The 26,432-nt window shown below is 68.1% G+C and overlaps 4 protein-coding genes across 5 annotated transcripts; 2 read left to right on the top strand and 2 right to left on the bottom strand.

Annotated features, from left to right (window-relative positions):
• The first annotated feature begins 544 nt into the window (after positions 1-544).
• Positions 545-10,701, top strand: TRIM3 (tripartite motif containing 3). 2 transcript variants are annotated; one of them, XM_071567879.1, is made up of 12 exons: positions 545-732; positions 1,654-1,795; positions 4,241-4,475; positions 4,861-5,021; positions 5,342-5,522; positions 5,922-6,645; positions 6,944-7,047; positions 7,394-7,561; positions 7,641-7,809; positions 8,330-8,400; positions 8,499-8,639; positions 10,021-10,701. In XM_071567879.1, exons 2-12 carry the CDS (start codon positions 1,668-1,670, stop codon positions 10,171-10,173), a joined length of 2,235 nt encoding a protein of 744 aa, XP_071423980.1. In that variant the 5' UTR covers positions 545-732; positions 1,654-1,667; the 3' UTR covers positions 10,174-10,701. The 2 variants fall into 2 exon arrangements, with proteins under 2 accessions (XP_071423980.1, XP_071423987.1); XM_071567886.1 differs by lacking the exon at positions 545-732 and adding an exon at positions 931-989.
• Positions 600-1,265, bottom strand: LOC139678371 (uncharacterized). The gene has a single exon (XM_071569157.1). The coding sequence runs from the start codon at positions 1,263-1,265 to the stop codon at positions 600-602; it is 666 nt and encodes a 221-aa protein (XP_071425258.1).
• Positions 10,702-13,312: 2,611 nt separating the features above from the next.
• On the top strand, positions 13,313-21,173 carry APBB1 (amyloid beta precursor protein binding family B member 1). Its single transcript, XM_071567905.1, has 14 exons — positions 13,313-13,412; positions 13,812-14,427; positions 15,253-15,431; positions 15,885-15,941; positions 16,022-16,119; positions 16,485-16,521; positions 16,892-17,029; positions 17,112-17,236; positions 17,885-17,999; positions 18,555-18,639; positions 19,004-19,087; positions 19,183-19,304; positions 19,753-19,929; positions 20,783-21,173. The coding sequence occupies exons 2-14, from the start codon at positions 13,941-13,943 to the stop codon at positions 20,948-20,950; spliced, it is 1,872 nt and encodes a 623-aa protein (XP_071424006.1). The 5' UTR covers positions 13,313-13,412; positions 13,812-13,940; the 3' UTR covers positions 20,951-21,173.
• A 26-nt stretch (positions 21,174-21,199) lies between these two features.
• SMPD1 (sphingomyelin phosphodiesterase 1) lies at positions 21,200-26,026 on the bottom strand. Its single transcript, XM_071567894.1, has 6 exons — positions 25,765-26,026; positions 24,119-24,909; positions 23,174-23,345; positions 23,018-23,094; positions 22,246-22,391; positions 21,200-22,169 (listed from the first exon to the last, which is right to left on the bottom strand). Exons 1-6 carry the CDS (start codon positions 26,005-26,007, stop codon positions 21,754-21,756), a joined length of 1,845 nt encoding a protein of 614 aa, XP_071423995.1. The 5' UTR covers positions 26,008-26,026; the 3' UTR covers positions 21,200-21,753.
• Positions 26,027-26,432: the final 406 nt, after the last annotated feature.

Raw genomic sequence — 26,432 nt, 5'->3', positions numbered from 1 at the left:
TGCTTTACAATGCCCTTTGTACCTTCCCTCCCCTCTATAAGCTCCATCCTCCCTATACCTTCTTTGTATCCCCCACCTTTTTATAGCTCCTTTTTTACCCCTCTCTTTACCCCTCTTGTGTGCCTTGCGCCCCTCTTTTTATACCCCCTGTCCCCCTTTTCCCTCCCTTTATTCCGCCTTGACATCCTTCTTCCCCCCCATTATACCACCCATGCCCCTGCACTTGGTGACCCGCATCTCCCCCGTGCCCCCCCTTCTCCAAACCCCCACCCTCCAGAGTGTCTCCACACACCCCCTCCATCCTATCCCCCCCAATCGGGGGTCAAACCACCCCAAATTCGGGGGCGGGATGCTGTTGCCCTGGCAACAGCCGGGTACCCCGGGATGCGCGGAGCCCCCCCCACTGCAGAGCCACAGCCCGGGCGAGACCACTCCTGTTGGAGGGGGGGATTGGGGGGGTCTCTTTGCGCACTTTCCCACGCCCCCCCTGCCCACCGACCCCCTGCTCGTGGGCACAACGCGCGGCTCTGGGACGCGCTGCTGATTCCCAGCGGAGGGTCGGCGGGGGGGTCTCGTGGAAGCGGCAGGGGGTGACAGGTCTAATCCCCCCCTCCCGGCCCCGCGTGGTGCCGCCCGGCCCGGCCGCCTCCCTGTCGCATCCCGGGCCGGGGCCGAGGATGCGCCGTGGGGTCCCGCGGCGTGGGCTGGAGCGAGGAGGGGGCTGCGGGGGCGGTGAGTGGGCCGGGGGGCGCGGGGGGCAGGGGGCGGGCGGGGGGACAGCGGGGGGAGCACGGGGGCTGTGTGAGGGGCGTGGGGTGGGTCAGCGGGAGGAGCGGGGTGCGGGAGCCCCGGGGACCCGCGGGGTGCGGGACCCCCTCCGGTGCGGTGCCGCCGGGGCCGGGGCCGCGGGGGGGGCGGTGCCGCACAATGGCGGCCGGGGCGGGGCCGGGCCTGGAGCGGAGCGGCCGCAGCGCCGGGAGCGGGGCCGGGTGAGGGCGGGGGGCGAGGGGGTCCTGCCGCGGGGGCTGCGGGGGCCGGGGGCGATGGGCGCGCCGTGGGGTGTGTGCTGTGGGGCACGGCAGGGAGGGAGGGAGGGCGGTGGCGCCGTGGGGCGTGTGGGTGCCGTGGGGCGGGCGGGGGGTGTGTGGGGCGGGCAGGGGGTGTCCCGCCGTGCGGGTGGGCCCGTGGGAGGTGAGTGCTGTGGGGCAGGGCCGCGCTGTGGGGCACGGGGCGTGTGGGGCTGGCTCTGGGCGCCCGGGGGTCATGGGCACCTTGGGGGCAGGGGGAGCCCCCCCGTGTTCCCTGCAACGTGCCTGTGGCATTGGGAATGTGGGGGCCGTGGGGTGGGGGCTGTGGGGCAGGGTGCGAGTACCCCGGGGTGCCCCCACCCTGCTGACCCTCCTGCTGCAGGGTGAGGGACCCCCTTGGCGCTCCCGGGAGTGCGTGGGGTGGGCAGGGGGCTGGGGGGCACTGTGGGTTCAGTGCGGGGGGTTGCGGAGCGCCCCTCACCCATTTACATCCCCCCGTCCCCAGGCTGAGGGTCTGCCATGGCCCACCACGAACCTGTGGGGTGGGTGGGGGCTGTGGGTCGGGGCTGTGGGACCTGTGAAGCTCCGTGGGGCGCTGCCCCCCTGACCGCGCCGTGTCCCCCAGGCTGAGGAGCCACCATGGCCCGCCGCGAGCCCTCCAGCCCGGTGGTGCGGCAGATCGACCAGCAGTTCCTGGTCTGCAGCATCTGCCTCGACCGCTACCGCAACCCCAAGGTGCTGCCTTGCCTGCACACCTTCTGCGAGAGGTGCGGCCCCTGAGCCCCCTGCAGCCCCCCAACCCCTGAGCCCCCATACACCTCCCCAACCCTTGTGCCTTCCCTGAGTCCCCCTACACGCCCCCCACTCCTGAGCCCCCTGTGCACCCCCCAACCCCTGAGCCCCCATGCACCCCCAACCCTTGTACCTTCCCTGAGCCCCCCAACCCCTGAGCCCCCATACACCTCCCCAACCCTTGTGCCTTCCCTGAGTCCCCCTACACGCCCCCCACTCCTGAGCCCCCTGTGCACCCCCCAACCCCTGAGCCCCCATGCACCCCCCAACCCCTGTGCCTTCCCTGAGCCCCCCTGCACCCCCCAACCCCAGCCCTGCCTGCATACCTTATGGGAGAGGTGCAGCCCCTGAGCCCCCTGAGTCTTCCCTGAGCCCCCCTGCACTCCCCCCATTCCTGAACCCTCCTGCACCCCCCAACCCCAGCCCTGCCTGCACACCTTTGGTGAGAGGTGCAGCCCCTGAGCCCCCCAAACCTTCCCTGAGCCCCCCTGCACCCCCAAACCTCTGTGCCTTCCCTGAGCCCCCCTGCACCCCCCAACCCCTGTGCCTTCCCTGAGCCCCCCTGCATCCCCCAGCCCCAGCCCTGCCTGCACACCTTATGGGAGAGGTGTGACCCCTGAGCACCCCCTTTGCCCCCCTGAACCCCATCCCTGTGTGCACACCTTCTGTGAGGGATGGGACCCCTCAGTGCACCCCAGATATCCCCCCTGTGCCCCAGGACCTCCTCTCCATCCCCACTATGTCTCTGAGCACCCCTGTATCCCCCCTGCACACCCCTCTGCCCCACTGTGCCTCCTCAGCATCCATCCCCACCACATCCCTGCTGTGTCCTGGCTGTACCCTCCAAGGCCCCACCAACATCCTGGCTGCTCCCTCCTGCAGCCCCCTGTCCGCCCTCTGCCCCTGCCTGTGCTGCATCCTTGCTGGAGCCCCCAACCCCCCCTTGCTCCCCCCATCCAATCCCCCCCGCACCCCCAATGCCCCCAGCCCCTGTCTGCCTTGCTGCACCCCCCTGTGTCCCCACCTGCACCCCCCAAACCCGCAGTGTGAGCTGAGCCCCCACCTAAGCCCCCAGGAGTGGGGACTGAGACCTCCCTGCACTCCACAGCCCATGCCAGGGCTGGGACCCCCCTGCTGCGCCCCCTTCTCTGTGAGGGCTGCGCAGCCCCCGAGCTCCCTAAATGTGGGGGATATGGGGGTCTGTGACTTGGTCCCACAGTGGGGTGGTCATGGTGCTGACAGCCCCCCCTCTCTGTGCCCCCAGAGCCCCTTGAGCCCCCCACGATCTGGGTGTTAGAGTCACCAGGTCCCTGCAGTGGCGGGGTCATGGTGCTGACAGCCCCCCCTCTCTGTGCCCCCAGAGCCCCCTGGTCCTGCCCCAGGCCCCTTCCCCCCCATTCCGTTCCTGTCCATCCATTTGTCCCCCCAGGGGCGCTGGCACCACTACCCTGTGTCCATCCTGTCCATCTGTCCACTTGTCTGGCTATCCCCCTGCCACTACCCCCCGTCAGTGTGCCACCACGCAGCCCTCCCGTCTGTCTGTCCGTCTGTCCCCATGACACCCCAGTGTGATACTGCACAGCCCCCCTGTCTGTCTGTCCATCTGTCCCCTCCTCCCCTGCTCCTGCACCCAAGTGTGACTCTGCAGCCCCCTCTCTTGTCCATCTGTCCTCCTGGTCTGTCTTCCATGCCCCCATTCCTGCACCCTGATGTGCCACCACACAGCCCCTCTGTCTGTCCCCCCTGTTTTCTGCCTGCATCCTGATCCCCCCATCCATCTGTCCATCCCGCTGACCCCCTGTCCCTCTGCCCTTGACCCACATGCTCCAGTGTGCAGCCCCCTTGGCTCTGTATCCCCTGACCACCCTGTCCATCTGTCCGTCCTGCTGCCCCACTGTCCCTCTGCCCTTGCCCCATGTGCCCCAATGTACAGCCTTCTTGTCCATCTGTCTGTCCCTCTGCCAAAGCCAGCCCCCAGTCCTGTCCCTTTGCCCCTGTCCCACACCCTGACACCTGTCCATCTGTCCATCCAGTTCTCTGCCTACCCCCAACCCCATGGCTCTGCCCATGCCCCACACTCCCTGTCCCCTCTTCTGTCCCCAGTCCATCTCCACCATTCATCCCCCTGTCCCCCCATCCATCCATCCATCCATCCATCCATCCATCCATCCATCCATCCATCCATCCTTGCCCTGCCACCCCATTTTCCCCCCTGTCCCCCTACAAGCTCCGTTCCTGTTCTGTCCCCTCTGTGTCCTTGCCCAAAACCTGTCCCTGTCCTCCCCTGTGCTACCCCTGACCTGACCCCTGTGACCCCAGGTGCTTGCAGAGCTACATCCCCGCTTAGAGCCTGTCCTGTTGTGCTCCGTGTGACCCCCCATGACCCCCTGTGACCCCCCCCATGACCCCTGTGACCCCAGGTGCCTGCAGAACTACATCCCAGCCCAGAGCCTGTCCCTGTCGTGCCCCGTGTGCCGCCAGACCTCGATCCTGCCTGAGCGGGGCGTCCCAGCACTGCCCAACAACTTCTTCATCACCAACCTGATGGAGGTGCTGCAGCGGGACCCCGACCCCCGCGGAGCCCCCCCTGCACCCCTGCCCCCCCTGGGCGCCGCCACTGGGCAGCCCCTCTGCTGCCCCAACCACGAGGGAAAGGTGGGGACTGGGGGGGCTGGGGAGGGGCTGGAAGGGCTGCGGTGGGCTATAGGGGTTCAGGGGGTTTGGGGGGAACAGGTGGTGCTGCAGTAGCTGTAGAGACTTACAGAGCTTGAGGGAGCAGGGAGGCTGGGGGTCTGCAGGAGCTGGAGGGGCTCGGGGGGTGTGGGATCTGGGAGGACTGTGGGGATCTGTGGGGGTCGAGAAGGTCTGGGGGAGCGCAGGCCTTGGAGAGAAAGTTCAGAGGGGGTCTGAGAGGGCTGCAGAGGTCCAGGGAGTCTGGGGGTGCTATGGGAGCTGCATGGGCTTGAGAGGGGTGTTGGGTGGGGGCAGCAGAGCCCCGTGGGCGGGGGCAAGGGGCAGCAGATGAGCACAGGTGTGGCAGGTGATGGAGTTCTACTGCGAGACCTGCGAGACCGCGATGTGCCGGGAGTGCACGGAGGGGGAGCGGCGGGAGCACCGGGACCACCGCACGGTGCCGCTGCGTGACGTGCTGGAGCAGCACAAGGCGGCCCTGCAGCACCAGCTCGACGCCGTGCGTGCCAGGTATGGGGCCTGAGGGGTCCGGGGGGTCCCATGGCCCTGCTGCCATAGGTGGCAGTACCGGCTGGATGCCACCCATGCATGGTACAGGAGAAGGAGGGCCGGAGGGAGTGGGGGTGGTCTAGGGGTGTCTGGGATGCCCTATGGCACCAGTCCTGCAGGCCTCTGCAGGTGATGGTGGCAGTGGTGCTGGGGGTGCTGTGAGGGAGCTTGGGGGTTCAGGGGGTCCCGGTAGCAGCTGTGGGTCTGGTGGCCAAGATCCACTGGCAGCTGGGGCAGCACTGGGGGGCTGGAGGCATTCAGGGGTCCCTTTGTCCCCACAGGCTCCCACAGCTGGCAGCGGCTGTGGGGCTGGTGGCTGAGATCAGCCGGCAGCTGGGGCAGCGCCGGGCCGAGGCTGAGGCTGAGATCGGGAGCAGCTTTGAGGAGCTGGAGACAGCTCTGCGGCAGCGGCGGGAGGTGCTGCTGCGTGACCTGGAGGCCACCTGTGCTGCCAAGCAGCAGGTAACACACCTGTGCCCTGTGTGCCACTCACCTCTGTGCCCCTGCGCCCCTCACCAGCCCTTTCTTCCTGGGAGGGTGTGCCTGCCCCAGCCATGCCCGGTGCCAGTGACACTCCCAGTGTGGCACTTAGGGTCCCAGTGCAGCACCAGGGCTGGGGTCATGGCTGTTGCTGGGATGCAGGTGTGTGGGTGCTGGTGGGGGATACAAATGGGGCATTGGTTGGGGATACTGGGTGTGGAGGTCTCACCCCAATGCCACAGGGACGTGCCAACCCCAGGGGTGCTGGAGGCGCAGCTGGAGGTGCTGTGGCAGGGCCAGGGCTGGGGTGCAGACAGGGATTTAGGTGCGGGTGCTGGATCTGGAGCCCCCCTGGTGTCACAGCTGCCATTCCCCCGCCAGGTGCTGGAGGCGCAGTTGGAGGTGCTGCGGCAGGGCCAGGAGAGCATCCTGAGCAGCTGCGCGTTCACGGAGCAGGCGCTGCACCACGGCTCGGCCACGGAGGTGCTGCTGGTGCAGAAGCAGATGGGCGAGCGGCTGCGGGAGCTGGCGGCGCGGCCCTTCCCCGAGCACCCGCACGAGAACGCACAGCTCGAGTTCCGCGCCGAGCCCGAGGGGCTGCGCCGCTCCATCCAGAACCTGGGCGCGCTGCTGACCACCAGCGCCACCGCGCACACCACGGTGGCCACGGGCGAGGGGCTGCGCCAGGCTGTGGTGGGGCAGCCTTGCTCGCTCAGCGTCACCACCAAGGACAAGGACGGGGCGCTGGTGCGCAGCGGCGGTGCCCGCCTGCGCTTCGCCGTGACGGGCCCCGACGGCGCCGCGGCCGAGGCCGAGGTGCAGGACAACCGCAACGGCACCTACGAGCTGGTGTACACGCCACGCGCTGAGGGCGACTTCGTGCTGTCCATCCTGCTGTATGGGCAACCCGTGCGTGGCTCCCCCTTCCGCGCCCGTGCCCTGCGCCCCGGCGACGTGCCCCCGTCCCCCGAGGAGGCCAAGCGCCGTGTCAAGTCCCCGGGTGGGGGGCACGTGCGGCAGAAGGCCCTGCGCCGCCCTGCCAGCATGTATGGCAGCGCCAAGCGCAAGGAGAACCCCATCGAGGATGAGCTCATCTTCCGTGTCGGTGAGTGGGTGGCACAAGGGGGTCCTTGGAGCTCACTAGAGTGGTGGGGAGTCCTTGGGGCTCACTAGAGTGGTGGGGAGCTCCTCAGGGCTCCCCACAGCACCAGAAACTTCTTAGGGTTCCCTGGGGCAATGGGGGCTCCCCAGGGTGGTATGGGGCTTCTCTGGGCTCCCCACAGCTCCCCATGACTCTCTGGGATGTGTGGAAGTCCCTGATGTGGTGGAGGGTGTGGCAGGGGTTCACCAGGATGGTGAGTGGTCTCCTGGGGCCCCCTGTGCCCCCTAACCGGTGCCCACAGGCAGCCGTGGCCGGGAGAAGGGTGAGTTCACCAACCTGCAGGGGATCTCCACATCCAGCGCTGGCCGCATCGTCGTGGCTGACAGCAACAACCAGTGCGTGCAGGTACAAACCTCCCTGGGACCCCTAAACCTCCCCAGTACTCCCACTGACCCCTGCTGAATCCCTCCCGCCCCACTGACCCCAACAGCAACAACCAGAGTGTGCAGATATGGACCCCTGGGACCCTCCTGGGTACCCCTGGTTCCCCATGACCCCACTGTCCCCATCAGCGATAACCAATGCATGCAAGTCCAGACCTCCCCCTGCACCCCTGGGCTCTCCCAGGACACTGACTCCCCCAGGACCCCCAGCCCTGCTGTCTCCCCAAGGTGTTCAGTAGTGAGGAGCAGTTCTGGCTGTGTTTCGGGGTGCTCCCCCTGACTCCTGCTGGCCCTGGTGCCCCTCCCAGGTGTTCAGCAATGAGGGGCAGTTCCGGCTGCGTTTCGGGGTGCGGGGGCGCTCCCCGGGGCAGCTGCAGCGCCCCACAGGGGTCTCTGTGGACACCAACGGCGACATCATCGTGGCCGACTATGACAACCGCTGGGTCAGCGTGTTCTCACCTGAGGGCAAGTTCAAGGTGAGGGAAAAGGAGGCGTGGGGGGTCTCTGGGGCTGGGTGTCCGTGGCACCCCCAGCCTGAGTCCCTGCCCCCCGCAGACGAAGCTGGGTGCAGGACGCCTGATGGGCCCCAAGGGCGTTGCTGTGGATCGCAACGGGCACATCATCGTGGTGGACAACAAGGCCTGTTGCGTCTTCATCTTCCAGCCCAACGGGAAGCTGGTGGCACGTTTCGGCTCCCGCGGCACTGCCGAGCGCCAGTTCGCAGGTACCCCCTGGACACCAAGCTGTGGGGCCTTGGGCTCCCCAGGGACTGCGTGGGCAGGACCAGATGTCCTGCATCACTGGCGTGGCCAGTGGCACCAGGACCCCAAACAATGGGCTAGGGGCTGGATCCAGCCTCTGGGTCCAGCCTCTGGTTCCAAGCTGGGGCTCTGGATCCAGGCTCTGGATCAAGGCTCTGGCCTTGGAGTTTGTTCTGAGCTCTGAGTTCTGGGGCTGGACGCACACTCAGGGTCTGGTTCTGGCACCAGGGTCAGGCTTAGGGCTGTGGGCTGTGGATTCAGTTCCAGGTTATGGTTCTGGTTTCTGGATCTGACAGTGGCTTCGTCCTGGTGGCTCTGCGTTCTGGGCTCTGTCTGTGGGTCAGGGTGCTGGGTCCATCCTGGTGCTGCCATGGAGCCAGAGCTGAGCCCCACCATTCCCCCCACCAGGGCTGAGCCCCCTTGTGCTTTCCCCCAGGGTGAGCGCCCCCAGTCCCAGGGCTGACACCCCCATGTCTCCCCCAGGGCCCCACTTTGTGGCTGTTAACAACAAGAATGAGATTGTGGTGACTGACTTCCACAACCACTCGGTCAAGGTGAGCCAGTGCCTGGGTACCCCCCAGTGCCATGGGACCTGTGGAGGCTGTGGTGACCACCTGTGACCCTCTGTGTGTCACCCCACACACACCCTCAGGTGTACAACGCAGAGGGCGAGTTCCTGTTCAAGTTCGGGTCGCACGGGGAGGGCAACGGGCAATTCAACGCACCCACCGGCGTGGCTGTGGACAGCAACGGCAACATCATCGTGGCTGACTGGGGCAACAGCCGCATCCAGGTACCACACCTGCACCTGCACACACTGTATCTGCACAGCTGTACCTGCACCCACACCTGTACCTGCACACCTGTACCTGCACACCTGTACCTGCACCCACACCTGTACCTGCGCACCTGTACCTGCACCCACACGCCTGTACCCACATATCTGTGCCTGCACACACACCTGTACCTGCACACCTGCACACACACCTGTACCTGCACAACTTCACCTGCACCCACACGCCTGTACCCACATATCTGTGCCTGCACACACACCTGTACCTGCACACCTGCACACACACCTGTACCTGCACAACTTCACCTGCACCCACACCCCTGTACCCACATATCTGTGCCTGCACACACACCTGTACCTGCACACCTGCACCCACACCTGTACCTGCACAACTTCACCTGCACCCACACGCCTGTACCCACATATCTGTGCCTGCACACACACCTGTACCTGCACACCTGCACACACACCTGTACCTGCACAACTTCACCTGCACCCACACGCCTGTACCCACATATCTGTGCCTACACACACACCTGTACCTGCACACCTGCACACACACCTGTACCTGCACACACACACCCACTGCCACCACAGATGGCTCAGCACCAGTCCCTCTCCAACCCCTCCCCATCCCATCCCTGACCCCCGGACGCACAGGTGTTCTTGATGGGATACACTGGGAAGCACTGAGGAGTTATTGTGGGGTAGATGAAGGGGACTGGGAGGCAACTGGTATTAACTGGGTGCAACTGGGAAGGGTCTTGGGTCAGTTGGGAAGTCTATGGAGGTGACTCCAGCCAACTGGGAGCAACTGGGGTGGACTGTGGAGGGATCTAGGGTCAACTGGGAAGACTGTGGGGCCAACTGGGTTCCATTGGAAGCAACTGTGATGGACTGAGAAGGGGTCTAGGGCCAACTGGGAGCAACTGGGAAGGGTTTTGGGTCAACTGGTATGAGTCTATGGGAAGTGTCTAGGGAGGAACTGGGAAGAGTTTTGGGCCAACTGGGATGGACTGGGGAGGTATCTATGTCCAACTGGAGTCATCTGGAAACCAACTGGGATGGACTGGGGAAGGGTTTAGGGTCAACTGGGAAGGATCATCAGTCAACTGGAATGAACCTGAAGGGCCTTGACCACATTCTCCCTACAGGGAATGTGTCCTGCAGATCCCATGCAGGTCCAGGGGCCATCAGGGCTGGGGGTGCCTGGGCCATGGGGCCATTGGGGCTCGGGGTCCCTGGGCCATTGGGGCTGTCAGGGGCCATTGGGGCTGGGGGTCCCTGGGCCATGGGGCCATTGGGTCTGGGGGTCACTTGGCCATTGGGGCTGGGGGTCCCTGGGCCATGGTGTGTTGGGAACAGCCATGCCCCCCCACAGGTGTTCGACAGTGCAGGCTCATTCCTGTCCTACATCAACACGGCGGCCGACCCGCTGTATGGGCCACAGGGGCTGGCGCTCACCTCCGATGGCCACGTGGTCGTGGCTGACTCGGGCAACCACTGCTTCAAGGCCTATCGCTACCTGCAGTGAGGGCTGGACGCCATGGGGATGGCCACGGCAGGACGGGTGTCCCGAGGGACGGCTGCCCCGCGGCCTCGCTGCCCCCCACACGCTGCCCCGGCTTCACGTGCACTTTATCCTGGGGGGCGGCTGAGCCTGGGGGATGAGGACAGGTCCCGTGGGGCTGGGGCTGCCTGGGGGTCACGGTCTGACCCCTCTTCCTGGAGCCCCACTGCCCCAGCTGATGGGGGTCCCCAAGGTGTGGGGGGGGTGTGTGGGGCAGGGGGAGCCACAGGCAGGGCTGGGAAGGCTGTGGGGTGGCCAGTCCCGGAGCCCTGTGCCCCTCAGGGGCTGCCCCCTGGCCCCCAGGCCCCTTTCCCAGCCCCAAGCCCCAGCCACGGGGTGACTGTGCGTGCCTGCTGCCCCACGGCACTGCTGCCCCACGGCACTGCTGCCCCACGGCGCCAGGGGGGCTCCAGGGGGCTCCAGGGGCTGAGGGGCGGCCACCGCACGCTGACAAATTGTATGTACAAAATAAAGTATTCTGGAAGTACCTGGCCCTGAGCTGCCCCATAGCCCTGCCTGCCTCCACACCCCCTGCCCGCCCCGGCACTGCTGCTCCCGGCTCTGCGGCCCCCCCGGGCAGTGCCAGGCTGAGCAGGAACAGGGACAGTGCCTGGCACTTGGTGGCACCGCAGGCGCCTGCCCGGCCAGGGCGTTCTGCCAGCTCTGACCCTTCTGCAGGGATGGGGGTAGACTGGGATGGACTGGGAGTAGGGACAGGTTTGGCTGGTCTGTACTGGGAGTGGGGACAGGATGGGCTGGTCTTGACTGGGAATGGGGACAGGGTTGGACTGGTCTGTATTTGATCAGACTGGTCCATACTGGCAGTGGGGACTGGGTGGGACTGATCTCTACTGGGGGTGGGGACTGGGTTGGCCCATTCTTTACTTATACTGGGCATTACTTACCTGTACTGGGTCAGGCTGGGCTGTACTGGAGCGGAGATTGCATATACTGGTTAGACTGGTCTGTACTGGGAGTAGGGACTGGGTCAGTGACGTGCTCAGCCACGCAGGCCCCACAGGTCCCTGGAGTCGATGGACCACTGGGGGCTGCCAGAGGGTCCTGGAGCTGCTCCCACCACTCCCCCCCAGCCCCGGCCCCACCGGGGAGGTGCCCAGTGACCCCATCCCCAAGCAGGGCTGGGAGGAGGATCCGGCAAAGTCCAGGCCTGTTCCTGCCCCGGGTCCTGGGAAGGCCCTGGGACAGGGGGGATCCCATGGCACAGGCAGGACAACCAGGGGACCAGACCCAGCTGGGGGTTGGGAAACACAGGTCCTGCCTGACCCACCTGATCTCCTGCTGGGTCCCAGTGACCCTGGTGGGTGTGGAACAAGGGCGGGTGTCTCTGCCGGAGCTCAGCAAAGCCTTTGGCACCGTCTCCCCAGCGTCTCCCGGAGCACCTGCAGCGGGGCTCCTCTCCAGGAGCGCCGGCCTGGAACAGGGAGAGGTGTGAACGGGCCATGTCCAGGTGGGGTGGGCACCGCTGGGCTTTCCCAGGGCTCTGTTTTGGGGCTGGTCCTGTTCAGCATCTTCATGGATGACCTGGATGAGGTGATGGAGAGCACCTGCAGTGAGTTCATGCACAACACTGAGGGGGGAGGAATGTGGATCTGCTGAAGGGCAGGAAGGCTCTGCAGAGGAATCTGGACAGGCTGGATCCCCAGGCTGAGCTCAGTGGCGTGAGGGTCAACAAGGCCCAGCGCCGACTCTGCCCTTGGTCACAACAACCCCCTGCAGCTCCAGGCTGGGGACAGAGGGGCTGGAAAAAGTCCTGGGGCTGCTGTGACGGGGGCTGGACATGAGCCCAGGTGGGCAAGAGGCTGGTGATCCCTGGGCAGTGCCAGCCATGGAGTGGGCACAGACCCAGGACAGGAACTGTCCCCTGTGCTGGCACTGCTGAGGCACCTCGAGGGCTGTATCCAGTTCTGTCCCTCAGGGAAGGGACACGGAGGGGCTGGAGAGTGTCCAGGGAAGGGAGTGGAGCTGGGCAGGGGCTGAGGGAGCTGGGGGGGCTGAGCTGGAGCAAAGGAGGCTCAGGGGGCACCTTCTGGCTGTGCCATCCCTGCCAGGAGGGGGGAGCCGGGACAGGGGGTCGGGCTGTGCCCCAGGGCACAGGGACAGGAGCAGAGGGCACGGCCTCAGGCTGGGCCAGGGCAGGGGCAGGGGGCACAGCAGCAGGAATTGCTGCCTGGAAAGGGTGGGCAGGCACTGGCAGGGGCTGCCCAGGGAGGGTTGGAGTGCCCAGCCCTGGAGGTGCCCAAGGCAGGACTGGCCGTGGCACTGAGTGCTCTGGGCTGGGGGCCAAGGTGGGCATCGGGCACAGGGTGGGCTGCAGGGGCTGGCAGGGCTTTGCCAAGGTGGGCATGGGGCACAGGGTGGGCTCCAGGGGCTGGCAGGGCTGTGCCAAGGTGGGCATCGGGCACAGGGTGGGCTCCAGGGGCTGGCAGGGCTGTGCCAAGATGGGCATCGGGCACAGGGTGGGCTGCAGGGGCTGGCAGGGCTGTGCCAAGGTGGGCATCGGGCACAGGGTGGGCTGCAGGGGCTGACAGGGCTGTGCCAAGGTGGGCATCGGGCACAGGGCGGGCTCCAGGGGCTGGCAGGGCTGTGCCAGCCTCAGGGATCCCGGGACTCTGCGCTGTACCAGACTGGTCCATACTGGGAGCAGGGATACCACACCCCCGTGTCCCCATCGCTGCCCTCACTGCCGGTGCCGCCGCCCCGGGGCCACCTGTCACAGTGGGGGGGACACGGGCGCGGTTGGGGGCTCCGGCCCCAGGGGTGGCATCGGGGGGGCCCTGGGGTCCCCCAGCCCGGCCGGTTCCCGCTGCGCCCCTCGGGCCGGGTACAGCCCCTGCCGCCGGCAGTGCCGGGGGGCCCCGGTCCTGGGGGGGCCGGTGATGAAGGGGTCCCGAGGGGGGTCTCGGAGTGGTCCGGGGATGCCGGGAAGGTCCGGGGATGCCACGGGGGGGTCTGGCGGGGTCCGGGGATGCCACGGGGGGTCTGGCGGGTCCGGGGATGCCACGGGGGGGTCTGGGGGGGTCCGGGGATGCCACGGGGGGTCTCCTGCGGCTCCGGTGCCGGTGAAGGAGGGGGCGCTGTCCCCCCCCCGTCGGCCGGAAGCGGAAGTGACGCACCCCCAAGCTCCCCCCCCACCCTCCGCCCCCCCTCCCCGCGACCCCCCGGCAGCGGAGCCGCCGCCGCAGGTACCGGGGATGGGGATGGGGATGGGGATGGGATGGGGATGGAGATGAGATGAGATGAGATGAGATGAGAGTGGAGGGGAGAGAACGGGGGTGGGGGCGAAGCGGAGGAAGGACCAGCGAGGGGATCACGGGCCGGCCCCGCTGCGCTGCGGGGGCGATGGGGGGGCCGGGGGCGCTGAAGACCCCGCGGGCCCGGCCCAGGCCCAGGCCCGGTCTGTTCCGGGGGGGCCCGCGAGGTCTGCGCTGACAGGGTCCTGGGGACAGTGCGGGGGAACTCGGGGGGTCGCGGGGGCAGCCTGGGGGTCGGGGCTGGGGGTGTCCCGGGGTCGGGGGTGTCGCGGGGCCGGGGCCGGGGGGCCGGGGCTGTCCCTGCCCACGCTGCCCCCGCGCTCTCCCCAGGCCCGATGGACGCGGAGGCGCCCCGGGGGTTGTAGGACCCCCCCCCAGCGGCAGGTGCGGCCGGGCCGGGCCGGGCCGGGCCGGGGGGTCCCGCCGTGCCGGGGGTCCCGCCCCTCCCGTGTCCCCGCCATGTCGGGGGCTCTGAGCAAGCGCAGCGACCTCGCCAACGACAACCGGTGCCCGGGGCTGAGCCTGGGGCTGCCCCCCGACCCCCGCACCGGGCCCGGCGGGGCCCTGGCCGAGGAGCTGCCCGGCGCCGGGTGGGCGAAGGCCGGGCGAGACCAGAACCGCAACGAGCTGGAGCCGGGCCCGGGCCCGGGGGGCTCCCCCGGGGCGCTCGAGCCGGGGGTCCAGGCCCGCAACGCGCGGAACGCCGCCGGGGAGCCCCGGGCGCTGCTGATCGGCGCCTCGGAGGAGGAGGAGGACGAGGAGGATGAAGAGGAGGATGAGGAGGAGGACGGGCCGGGGGCCTCTCCGCCGGCCCTGGGCGCGGAGCGGGGCCCGCGGGAGCCCCCCGGGCGCAGCGCCAGCCGCCTCTTCGGGGGGCCCGGCCCCGGCAGCGACGAGGACTCGAGCTGGGCCACCCTGAGCCAGGGCAGCTCCCCCGAGGAGCCAGGTGGGCGCCTGACCCCCGTGGTGACCTGTGCCTGCCCCTTCCTGCTGTGTCCCACCTGCTCCTGTCAGCCCCACATCTCCCCCTCCCCGCTGTGTCCCACCTGCTCCTGTCAGCCCCACATCTCCCCCTCCCCGCTGTGTCCCTCCTGCTCCTGTCAGCCCCACATCTCCCCCTTTCCTGCTGTGTCCCACCTGCTCCTGTCAGCCCCACATCTCCCCCTTTCCTGCTGTGTCCCACCTGCTCCTGTCAGCCCCACATCTCCCCCTCCCCGCTGTGTCCCTCCTGCTTCTGTCAGCCCCACATCTCCCCCTTTCCTGCTGTGTCCTACCTGCTGCTGTCAGCCCCACATCTCCCCCTCCCCGCTGTGTCCCTCCTTCTCCTGTCAGCCCCACATCTCCCCCTCCCCACTGTGTCCCACCTGCTCCTGTCAGCCCCACATCTCCCCCTCCCCGCTGTGTCCCTCCTGCTCCTGTCAGCCCCACATCTCCCCCTTTCCTGCTGTGTCCCTCCTGCTCCTGTCAGCCCCACATCTCCCCCTCCCCGCTGTGTCCCACCTGCTCCTGTCAGCCCCACATCTCCCCCTTCCTGCTGTGTCCCTCCTGCTCCTGTCAGCCCCACATCTCCCCCTGCCCCTGGCTGTGTGCCCACCACTGCCCCACAGCCCCCTGGGGGTCGTTCTGTGTCCCCAGCCCTGTTGGCTCCATGGGCCCCCTGTTTGCTCCCTTGTCTCTGTGAAGCCCTTCTTGGGGGGTCTCCATGTCCCTGGGCATGGGGGGCTGTGTGTGGGGTTGGGGCTGACCCCCCTGACTCCCCCGTGTCCCCCAGAGTCACTGTGGCCACGCGGCGCAGGGACACATGGGGACCTGCCCCCCGGGTGGCTGCGGGTGCAGGACACCTCAGGCACCTACTACTGGCACGTCCCCACCGGCACCACCCAGTGGGAGCCCCCCGGGGGGTCCCGCGAGACCCCCTCCGATGGCAGCACCCCCACCGAGGGGCCCACTGTGAGTGGGGACCGGGGGGCTGGGGTGAAGAGGGTGACTGGGGGAGAGGGGGGCATGGGGCGACCATGGGGCAACCATGGGGGGCTGTGAAGCAGCTGTGGGTTGACCATGTGGTGGCTGCTGTGGTGTGGCCATGCCGTGACTGTGGGGCAGTCTTAGGCCACAGGGGGGCTGTGGGTGATCACGAGGTGACTGGGGGCAGTCCTGGGGCAGCTGGGGTGGCTGTGGGTGTTCGTGGGGCTGCCACAGGGCATTGGTGGTTGTGGGTCAGGAATGAGGGGACCGTGGGATGGCTCTGTATGCCATGGTGTGACTGGGGCAGCCAAGAGGTGCAGATGAGGTGGCTGGTGGGCTGCTGTGAAGAGGCTGTGGGGCACAGGGTGCCCATGGGGTAGCCATGGGCTGCTGTGGGGCTGCCCCATGGTGCAGTCTGACCCAAACCACCCTTCCCAGCTCTCCTGGACAAGCTTCGCCCCAGCCGAGACCTTTGGCAATGGAGACTTGTGGAAGGTGAGGGGGGTGGTGGAGGAAAAGGGGGAGGAGGGGTCAATGCTCCCCCAGCCCCACAGAGCCCAGCTCTGCCCCCCCAGGACCCCACAGCTGAGGAGGAGGAGGAGGAGGAAGATGAGGAGCCAGGAGCATCAGATGTGGAGACGCCATCACCAGGCCCAGGATCGCCGGGAGAGGGGTGAGGGAGGAGTGGGGGGCCATGGGGGACCATGGGGTGGGGCCAAGGTGCTGTGAGCTGTGGGGGGCTGTGCCCTGTGGGTACGTGGGACCTCAGGGGACAAGCAGCAGGGGGGGAAAGGGAGGCTGGTGTGGGGTGGGGGGCAGGGGTAGGGACCCAAGTGTGAGGGGGTTCAGGGTCACCGGGGGCAGGGGGCCAGGTGTAGGGTGGGGGGCCAGAGTAGGTGGGAGCAAGAGTTGCAGAATGGGAAGTGTCTGAGGATTCAGGGGCCAGTGGTTGGAGGGTGGGGAGCAGAAACTTGGGTTTAGGGGCAGGGGTTGGTCCCAGAGTCTCTGGGTGCAGCTGCTGACCCCCCGCCTTTGCAGCATGGCCCTGGGTGAGGAGGATGCGCTGGACTCCAAGGTAGGACTGGCCCCCCCGGCCCCTCCAACCTGCAGGACCCCTTCCTCACCCCTGTGGGGTCTGGCCCACTGTTGGAGGGCTAAGGGACCTCCACTGGAGCCCTGGGACCCCCTCCTGTGGCTACCCCACGCTGTCACCTCCATGGAAAGGGGCTCGGCTGTGCCCCACTGTGCAGCCCACCCTGCCCCAGGTCTGGGGGCTGCCCCCGGCTGCCCCTTACTCCTCTGTCCCTCTGCCCCTGCTCCGCAACACCCCTGCCTCCTGCCCTACGCCATTCCTGCCCCATGCTGCTCCCTCTCCATGGCCCCTGCCTCACACCCCCAGCCCCACACGTTCCACATGGCCCCCCATGACCCCCCATCGCCCCCAGGGCCTCCCAGTGCGCTCCCTGGGCTGGGTGCAGCTGCGGGAGGAGGAGCTGGGGCCCGGCCGCAGCAGCGGCACCGTCAGCGCCTGCATCCGGCAGCTCTCGGGGCCCCACGATGGCTCTCCAGGCACCCTGGGGGAGGTGAGTGACCCCAGACTGTCCCCAAGACCCCCTGCGGCTCCCCCGACGCCTGGGGTAGCCGAGTGACCCCCTGTGCCCCCAGGCTCGGGCGCTGCTGCTGCTCGAGGGCCGCACGCTGAAGCTGGTGGACCCCCGGGACCGGGCGCTGCTGCACGCACAGCCCGTGGGCGGCATCCGCGTGTGGGGCGTGGGGCGGCACGGCAGCAGGTGGGGGGCTGAGGGGCCCGGGGGTGTGTGTGTGTGGGGAGCACGGGGCCAGGTGGGGGGTCGCAGGGGCCTGGGGATGGGGGGCTGGTGTCTGCAGAGGGCTGGGCACACGTGGGTTCTGGGGGGTCCTGTGTGTGTGGGGCACAGAGATGGGTGGGCTCTGGGTGTGTGGGGGCCTATGGGGCTCTGGAGTCCCACTTATGTGGAGCTGGGGGGGTCCTGTGTGTGTGGGGCACAGGGGTGGGGAGACTTGGTGTGGAGGAGGCCATGGGGGTGGTGGGTCCCATATGAGTGAGGTCTGGGGCTGTTGGGGGTCCCATGTACACAGGGCTGTGGGGGCCCCGCATGTGGACGGTGTCCCATATGTCAGGCAGGTGGGGGCTGTGGGGTCTGATCACTAAGTCCTGCAGTAGGGAAGGGTGTGGGGCAGGGTCAGACCCAGACTTGGGGGCTGCAGAAGGGTCCCAGGACTGTGGGGGGTCTGTGCCTTCCCCACCCCATCTAACCCTGCTCTGTCCCGCTGCGCTGCTGGGGATGCAGGGAGAGGTACGGCCCCAACCTGCCTTCAGTCTCCCAGTGCCCCCAGTCCTGGCCCACGCTGGGTGGGGAGGGGTCTGGACGGAATCCTGAGCACATTCTCCCCCACAGGGACTTCGCGTATGTGGCTCGGGACCCGCTGACACAGGTGCTGAAGTGCCACGTGTTCCGCTGTGAGGGGCCGGCCAGCGCCATTGCAACTGGGCTGCACCGGGTCTGTGCCCAGGTGAGACCCCCAGGACCCCCCAAACCTCCCTGGGACCTCCCCTGGCCTGTACTGGGTCTGTGCCCAGGTGAGACCCCCAGGACCCCCCAAACCTCCCTGGGACCTCCCCTGGCCTGTACTGGGTCTGTGTCCAGGTGAGACCCCCAGGACCCCCCAAACCTCCCTGGGACCTCCCCTGGCCTGTACTGGGTCTGTGCCCAGGTGAGACCCCCAGGACCCCCCAAACCTCCCTGGGACCTCCCCTGGGCTGCACCAGGTCTGTGTCCAGATGGCACCTCACAATCCCCCCTTACCCAGCCTGCACCAGGTCTGTGTATAGGTGAGACCTCCAGAGTCACCCCAGGCCCCACCAGGCAGCCCCTGGGGTTGTGCCTGGGTGAGCCGCTTTTCCCTCTGGTGTCCCCACAGAGCAGCTGGGGCGTCCCTGGGGGGTTCCCATGATGTGACATCCAGGGGGGCCGTGGTGTAGTGTCTGAGGGACTGGGGGTCACCACGGGAAACCGAAGGGTCCCTGTGGTGTGACAGTGGGGGGGGTGTGCCCCTCCTGTCCCCCAGCTGACGGAGGAGCGACGAAGTGCCCGAGCAGTGGCCAATGGGCTAGGGACGGACCCCCCTCGGCTGGGGGAGCCCCCCCTGCAAGGTACGGGGCATGGGGTTGGAGGGTACCTGTGAGGGAGTGAGGAGCATCTGGAGGGTACCCTGGAGGGGACTGGGGATCTGGGCAGGGCTGGAGGAGTGCTGGGAGGGACTTTCCTCAAGGGAATGGGCAGGGGAAACGTGTCTGAAGGCTGTGTGTGCCAGGGAGGTGGCTGGGGAGGGGATGGGTGTGGGTGTGAGTCAGTTTTGGGGGGTTCTGATGGTTCACCCCCAGTGGAGTTCCTGGCCCCCAAGAGTGAGGCAGTGCAGTTGGGGGATGTTGGAGGGTGCTGGGTAGGCTCTGAGGGTGGAAGGGGCTCTGGGGAGTGTTGGGGGGCTCTGGGCAGGTCTGACATGCCCCCCCACAGTGGAGTTCCCGGCCCCAAAGAGCGAGGCAGTTCAGCGCTTCCCTGTGTGTTACCTGGGCTGCGTCCCTGTGGCCAAGCCTGTGGGTGAGTGGGGAGCTCAGGGGAGCTCCCCCAGCTTTGGGGGGATGGGGGGGTGGGGGCACCCCTGGGTCTGCCCTGACCCCTCCTTTGCCCCCCAGGCATGGATGTGATCAATGCAGCGCTGGAGGCAGCACTGGCCCCTGGCTCGGGGGAGCCCCCCGTGCCCACCCCTGTGGTGGTCAGCGTGGCCCCTGCCACCCTCACCATCGCCCACCGCCAGGTGTGTGCCCACCTGAGACCCCCACCCTGCCCTGGAGGACCCCCACCCGACCTCCCCACCCTCACTGTTGCCCGCCACTAGGTGCATGCCCACCTGGGACCACCCCTGCCCTGGGGGAACTGTGGTGACCCTTCCTCACTCAGAGGGACCACAGTGACACCTTTCCTGTCTGGAGGGTTGCTGTGACTTCCTTCCACTCTGGAGGCCTGTGGTGACCCCCACCCCATCACGGTGACCCCATGTCACTGGGGAACTGCAGTGACCTCCTCTCCACTCCAGGGGCCCACAGTGACCCCTGCCCACCTTGGTGACACCCTTTTCTTCCTGGAGCACTTGGTGATCCCATCCCATGCCAGAGAACTGCACTGCCCCCTCCCTGCCCCAGAGTGCCCTGGGGACCCTCTCCCCGTCCCGAGTATCACCCAGTGACCCCCTCGTGCCCCCTCAGACAGAGGCGGTGCTGTGCGAGTGCCGCGTGCGGTTCCTGTCCTTCATGGGGGTGGGACGCGACGTCCGCGCCTTCGCCTTCATCATGGCCAGCGCTCCCGGCACCTTCCGCTGCCACATGGTGTGGTGCGAGCCCAACGCCGCGGGGCTCAGCGAGGCGCTGCAGGCCGCCTGCGTGGTGAGTGGGGCCTCCAGTGCCCCAGCCCCACAATTCCCCATCTTCCCCTGCAGTCTGCCTGTGCAGTGAGTGGGACCCCCAGCCCCCCAGTTCCCTACCCCCAGCCTGCCTGTACAGTTGAGTGGGACCCCCAGCCCCCCAGTTCCCTACCCCCAGCCCCCAGTCTGCCTGTGCAGTTGAGTGGGACCCCCAGCTCCCCAGTTCCCTACCCCCAGCCCCCAGTCTGCCTGTGCAGTGAGTGGGACCCCCAGCCCCCCAGTTCCCTACCCCCAGCCCCCAGTCTGCCTGTACAGTTGAGTGGGACCCCCAGCCCCCAGTCTGCCTGTGCAGTTGAGTGGGACCCCCAGCCCCCCAGTTCCCTACCCCCAGCCTGCCTGTGCAGTTGAGTGGGACCCCCAGCCCCCAGTCTGCCTGTACAGTTGAGTGGGACCCCCAGCCCCCAGTCTGCCTGTACAGTTGAGTGGGACCCCCAGCCCCCCAGTTCCCTACCCCCAGCCCCCAGTCTGCCTGTGCAGTGAGTGGGACCCCCAGCTCCCCAGTTCCCTACCCCCAGCCCCCAGTCTGCCTGTACAGTTGAGTGGGACCCCCAGCCCCCAGTCTGCCTGTACAGTTGAGTGGGACCCCCAGCTCCCCAGTTCCCTACCCCCAGCCCCCAGTCTGCCTGTGCAGTGAGTGGGACCCCCAGCCCCCCAGTTCCCTACCCCCAGCCCCCAGTCTGCCTGTACAGTTGAGTGGGACCCCCAGCCGCCCAGTTCCCCACCCCCAGCTCCCCAGTTCCCCGCCCCCAGTCTGTCTGCATGGTGAGTGGGACCTCCAGCCTCCCACAGCCCCTGCTGATGGCCCCTTCCCACAGCTCCGCTACCAGAAGTGCCTGGATGCGCGACCCCAGGCCTCCAGCTCCTGCCTGCCGGCCCCCCCGGCCGACTCAGTGGCACGGCGGGTGGGCTCCTCTGTGCGCCGGGGGGTGCAGACCCTCCTGGGGACCCTCAAACCGCGGCGGGGAGGGGCACAGACCCCATGAAGGGGGTGAGGGCAGGGGGCTGCGAGGTGGTGGAGGGGGCAGGACCACTGCTCCAACGCTCCAGGGCATGGAGTTCCCTGCAGTGTTGGCTCGGGGGGTCCTGCCCTGCCCCTGCTGCCCCTGTGGTGGGTCTCCCCCCCCAACATGATCCCCAGTGCATGCGGCGTAACGAGGGTCTGTGTTGTACTAAATCATTAATTAATAAACCCATTCCACCAGCCCAGCTCGGCTCTGCCCTTGGCCTCACACAGGGAGGAGGAGGAGGAGGAAGAGAAGGGGTGAGGGGGTCCATTATGCCTGGTTTGGTTCTCCCGAGGGTGTTGCAGGAGCAGGAGGATGAGGGATGGTGGGTGTCCATCACACCTTTATTGGAGGTGATGGGAGTACAGGGAACATGATCTAGTTCCAGTTGTTATCCCAGTAGGTGAGGATAAGGAGGAGGAGGGCTGGTGGGGTCCCAGCATCCCTGTTTTGGGTCTCCCTGGGGTGTTGTGGGGTGAGGATTGTGATGAGGCAGATAAAGAGCAGTGGGATCGATCACACCTGTATTGGGTGTGTGATGGGAGCATGAGGACTGTGTGCTGATCCTGACCCCAATACCAGTCCTGGTGGGCGAGGTGTGAGAAGGGGTGGTGGGGTCCATTGTGCTTTTATTGTGCAACTGGTGGGACATAACGCTGTGCCAATCCTGACCCCGGTTCTGGCGTGACTGTGTGCCAGTCCCACTCCCAGTGTGACCACGTGCTGACTACAGCCCCTCTCCCAGTGGGACCGTGTCCCAGCCCCACTCCCAATGCCCGGGGTCAGCAGAGCTGCCGCTGTTTCCAGAGCTCCTGGATGCGTGGGAAGGGCAGCGCGGGGCGCAGGGGCCGGCAGAGCTCGGGGTCGGCGGCGCGGCCGGAGCGCAGGGCACAGAGCAGCGCGGCCTTGCAGGGCCCCCCGCAGGGCTCGCGGGGCGGGTGCCCCTTGTGCAGGTGGAACCAGAACCGCTGGAAGAGCCGCTCGTCGTCCTGCAGCCGCCGCACCAGCCGGTCCCAGTCCCCGGGGAAGGCCGTGGGCAGCCCGTAAGCCTCGCGCGCGCGGTAGAGCCGCTGCCAGCGCGGGGGCGTCCCCGGCGGCGCCGCATTGGCCTCCGTCAGGTTCAGGATGAAGGTCTCGTGGTCCAGCACCGCGTGGGAGCTGCCGGGGTAGGCACCGGCCACCTCGTACACACGGTACCCTGTGCGGGAGGAGGGACTGTCAGCGCTGGGGCCGGGGGACCTCGGGGGGACACACGGGGGGGGGTTGGGACGCACCGGGGTTGAGGTTGATGTAGGTGGTGACACTTGGTGCCACAAAGGCAATGGAGACCGGGCGTGACAGCGTCTCCTCATCATAGAACAGCTCGAACTCGTCCAGGTGCGTGTGCCCAAAGAACTGTGCTGCGATGGTGCCCTCAAACCTGCCAGGGTGGGGTTAGAAGGGGGACAGGCGGCATCTGGACCACCAGCCCCTCGCCCCGGACCCCCAACCCGAGCTGGGCCCGGCTGCCTGCAGACCCTGTCATGGCTCTGCCTGGCACAGGCAGCTTCAGGGTTCTAACCTCGGGTGCTGGTACCAGCACCATCACCCACCCCTCCCTCCCATGCTGCTGCCACCCCAGCAGGGGTCCAGGATACATGGGGTGGGGTCTGCCATGTGGAGGGTGGGCTCTGGTACATGGGATGGGCGTCCAGGGCAAGTGAACAGGCGCCTGGCTTATGGAGTGGGGGTCCAGGGCACGAGGTGGGGATCTGGTGTAGGGGTGTAGCATGTGGGGCAGGAGTCTGCTGTGGAGGGCAGGGGTCCAGCACATGGGGTTGGAGTCCAGGGCACAGTGTGAGAGTCTGGCATGTGGGGCAGGGCACATGGCCAGGGGTCTGGGGCACAGGGAGGGGGTCTGGCACTCCGTGGGGGGTCTGTCTGGGGGTCTGGGGCACAGGGTGGGGGTCTGACCCTCAGTGGGGGCCTGGGCTGGGTGTCTGGGGCACAGAGCAGGGGTCTGACCCTCAGTGGGGGTCTGGGCTGGGGGTCTGTGCGGGCACTGACCTGCTGACAATGCGGTAGTAGTTCCAGCTCCAGCTGCGCAGGCAGTGGGCCGGGGGGATGTGCCCAATGATGTGCACCTGGGGACAGGGAGCCAGGGCTTGGGGGTGCCCAGGAACGCTGGAACCCTCCACATTCCCTCCAGAATCTCCCCCTCACCTTCTCCCCGTCACGCTCAGCATCTGCCAGGATCCCCATGAGCCACTGGAGCTGCCCTGCAGGGTCAGTGGCATTGATGAGGAGCCAGAAGTTGGCCTGGGAGCAGAAGTTCATGTTGAGGGAGACAAGGCGCAGCCCAGGCCAGACCTGTGCTGTGTAGAAACCACCAGCCCTGCAGAGAAAGAGGGGGATCAGTCCTGTGCCCCCCACCCCACAGATCCCACACCAAGAGACCCCCCCCCCCTCCAGCCATGTAGAATCCACTGGCCCTGCAGGGAAAGACGGGGTCAGTGCTGTGCCCCTTCCAACTCACGGACCCCACACCTGCCCCACAGCCCACCCAGCTACCCACCCCCTCTGTCCACACCCTCCTGCACCCCTCAGCCTGTCCCCCGCACAGCTCCCCACACCCCAACCAGCCATGCCCCCCCTCCTTGTACCTCCCTCTATGAGCTGACACCCCCCACCAACCCTGCACTATGAACCTGAGATATGCAGTCCCCCAATGCCCCCCGAGTCCCTGCTAGCCTGGGACCCCCCCCCCCCCGTCCCCTATAGCCCTGAGCTCCCAGTAGCACACAGCCCCACCCTGGCCTCAAGGCCCCTGAGCCCCTGCTGGCCCAGCCCCTCCAGCGCTTCCTCCAGTACAGAATCCCCCCCCAAGCCCTGTTACCCAAAACTGCCTTCTCTGAGCCCCTGATAGCCCAGAGCCCCCACCCCTGTGCCCCCTCTGCCCCCTGATAGCCCTGAGCCTCCCCTCCTGTGGCCCCTGAGCCCCCAGCCCTGTGCCCCCTGACCCCAGCTCCCCCACCCCTGTGCCCACTGAGCCCCTGATAGCCCAGAGCCCCCACCCCTGTGCCCCCTGATAGCCCAGAGCCCACCCCTGTGCTCCCTGACCCTGCTCCCCCAGCTCCGAGCTCCCCCTCCCCACGGCCCCGTGCCCACCGCAGGGTGTGCAGGGCAGAGGGGGGCAGCCAGCCCTGCCAAGCCTCGGCCATGGCATCGTAGAGCCAGGCGGCCGACTGGTTGCCACGCACGTAGGGCGGGGGGAAGGCGTTCACGGGGGTGGCCTCGTGGTTTCCCACGGCCGGGAAGACGCGCAGCCCCCCGAGGCGGGCGCGCAGCAGGGCGGTCACGGTGCGCAGCGCCCGCAGCTGGTCCCCGCGGCTCTGCTGCCACACGTCGTGCGCGGGGATGTCGCCGGTCCAGTAGGCAGCTGCGAACGCCGCCGTGCCGTTCCCGGTGTCGCCGGCACTGTCGTTGGGCAGCTGTGCCAGCAGCGCGTCGATGGTGTGCAGGGGCAGGTCGCACTTGCCGTAGGTGCCCCAGAACCCCGCGGCCGCCGGCGCGTTGCGGGGCTCCCCGCGGCAGCACAGCGGGTCGGGGCAGGCGGCGGCGCTGCCCGGCGCGTACTGCCGGTCCCAGTGCAGGTCGGTGAGGAAGAGGATGCGGGCGGTGGGCGCGCCGGGCGGCGGCGGCTCCGGGGGCCGCACCGGGGGCTTGGGGGCGGAGGGCAGGGACAGGTTCCAGTCCCCCAGGATGTCCCAGTGGCCGCAGCGGGGGCCCAGCAGGAGCCCGCAGGCCTCGGGCGGGCGCAGCACCGACCGTGCCCAGGCGGCCACCACGTCGTGCTGGAACAGCTGCACAGCCTGGCGACACACGGGCGGCCGGGCCAGCCGCATGTCCTGGCACAGCCGCGACGCCAGACGCCCCACGCGTGCCACGTTCGGCTCCAGCTGCGGGGGGACACGCAGGATGGACACGGCTCCCCAAAACATCGCTGCCCCGTGCCCAGCAGCGCCACAGGACGGCCACAGCACCCCGAGTCCCTCACTGCTCCACGGTCACGGGCCACAACCCCAGCACCCTGCCCCCCATCTGTCCTCGCTGCCCCGCATCCTCCAGCCCAGCAGGGCGGACCCCACACCCCGACTCCCGGCTGCTGTCACTGTCCCACACCCACTGGCCACCCCAATCTCTCCCCCGGGTGTCCCGAGGCCAGAGGGGACCCACGCTGCACCTCATCGTCTCTGTCCCCTCCGTTCCCCAGCCCGGTTTAATCCTGGGGAAGGACGGAGGGTCCCCGTGTGCCAGCCCGTCCCTGTCCCCTCCTATCCCCGCTCCCTCCCGTCCCTGTCCCTGTCCCCGAACGGCGCTGCCGGCGCTTCCCACACTGTCCCAGTCCTCGTTCTCATTCCAGCCCGTCCCAGTCCCTGTCCCAGCCCATCCCCGTCCCTGTCCGTCCCCATTCCCCAGGCAGAGTCCTCGGCCTGTCCCCGCCCGGCCCTGTCTGTCCCCGTTCCTGTCCCGGTCTCGTGCCCGTCACAAGCCTCGACCTGCCCCGGCCTGTCCCGGCCCAGCCCCGTCCCGAGGGCCCGGCCCGGCCTGTTTCTGTCCTGTTCCTGTCCCTGTCCTGTTCCTGTCCCTGTCCCTGTCCCGACTCATTCCCTGTCCCCGCTCCCGTTCCATCCCCACCGCCTCGCTCTGCCGTCCCGGTGTCCCGCTGTCCACCCAGCCCCGTGCCCCGCGGTGTCCCCCTGTGTCCCCCGGTGCCCGCCGTGTCCCGGTGCACCCGGAGCCCCCGTGCCCACCTGCAGCGCCAGGTCCAGCGCCCCGAACAGCACCCGGCAGGCCGGGCACGACACGTTCCGCCAGCCCCAGCGCGGCGCCGCCGCCGCCAGCAGCTCCTCGGGGCCGGGGGGCGGCCCCGCCTGCATCGGCCCCGGCAGGGCCAGCAGCGCCAGCGCGGCCAGGGCCAGCGGCAACGATCGCGACAGGGATCGCGACAGGGATCGCGCCATGGGCCCCGGCGGGGACCGAGCCCCGACCGCCATGGCCGAGGGACGGGGGCGGGGCCTGCCGGGGCGGGGCTTGATGGGAGATGGAGTTCGGGGGGAGTCGCAGAGGGGTAAAGGGGGGACATTGGGGGGTCCCTCGGGTCCGACCCGCCCTGTGTGGGGTCACACCCGACCCAGGGGTCCTACCGCTCCCGCGGCCCCTCCCGCCGCCGCCGGACGCGGGATCCACAGAGCGGAGGGTCCCACTCGCAGCCCCCCGAGCCCGACCCCTCGTCCCGGCCGGGCGGGCGCGGTGGGAACAGCAGCGCAGGTGGGCGCAGGTGGGCGCAGGTGAGCACGGGGCAGGTTTATTGCGGGTGCAGACGGGGAGCAGCATGGGGGGACCCCGGGCTGGGGGCACCTCCACTCCCTACACCCTCGAGCTGCCCAGCCCCATCTCCATCCAGAAGGGGGACTGGGAG

The sequence above is a fragment of the Pithys albifrons genome, chromosome 1 (assembly GCF_047495875.1).
Source record: "Pithys albifrons albifrons isolate INPA30051 chromosome 1, PitAlb_v1, whole genome shotgun sequence".
In the NCBI taxonomy this organism is placed as follows: Eukaryota; Metazoa; Chordata; class Aves; order Passeriformes; family Thamnophilidae; genus Pithys; species Pithys albifrons.
The sequence above is the reverse complement of the archived record's forward strand: the minus strand, read 5'-3'. Positions and strand labels throughout refer to the sequence as shown.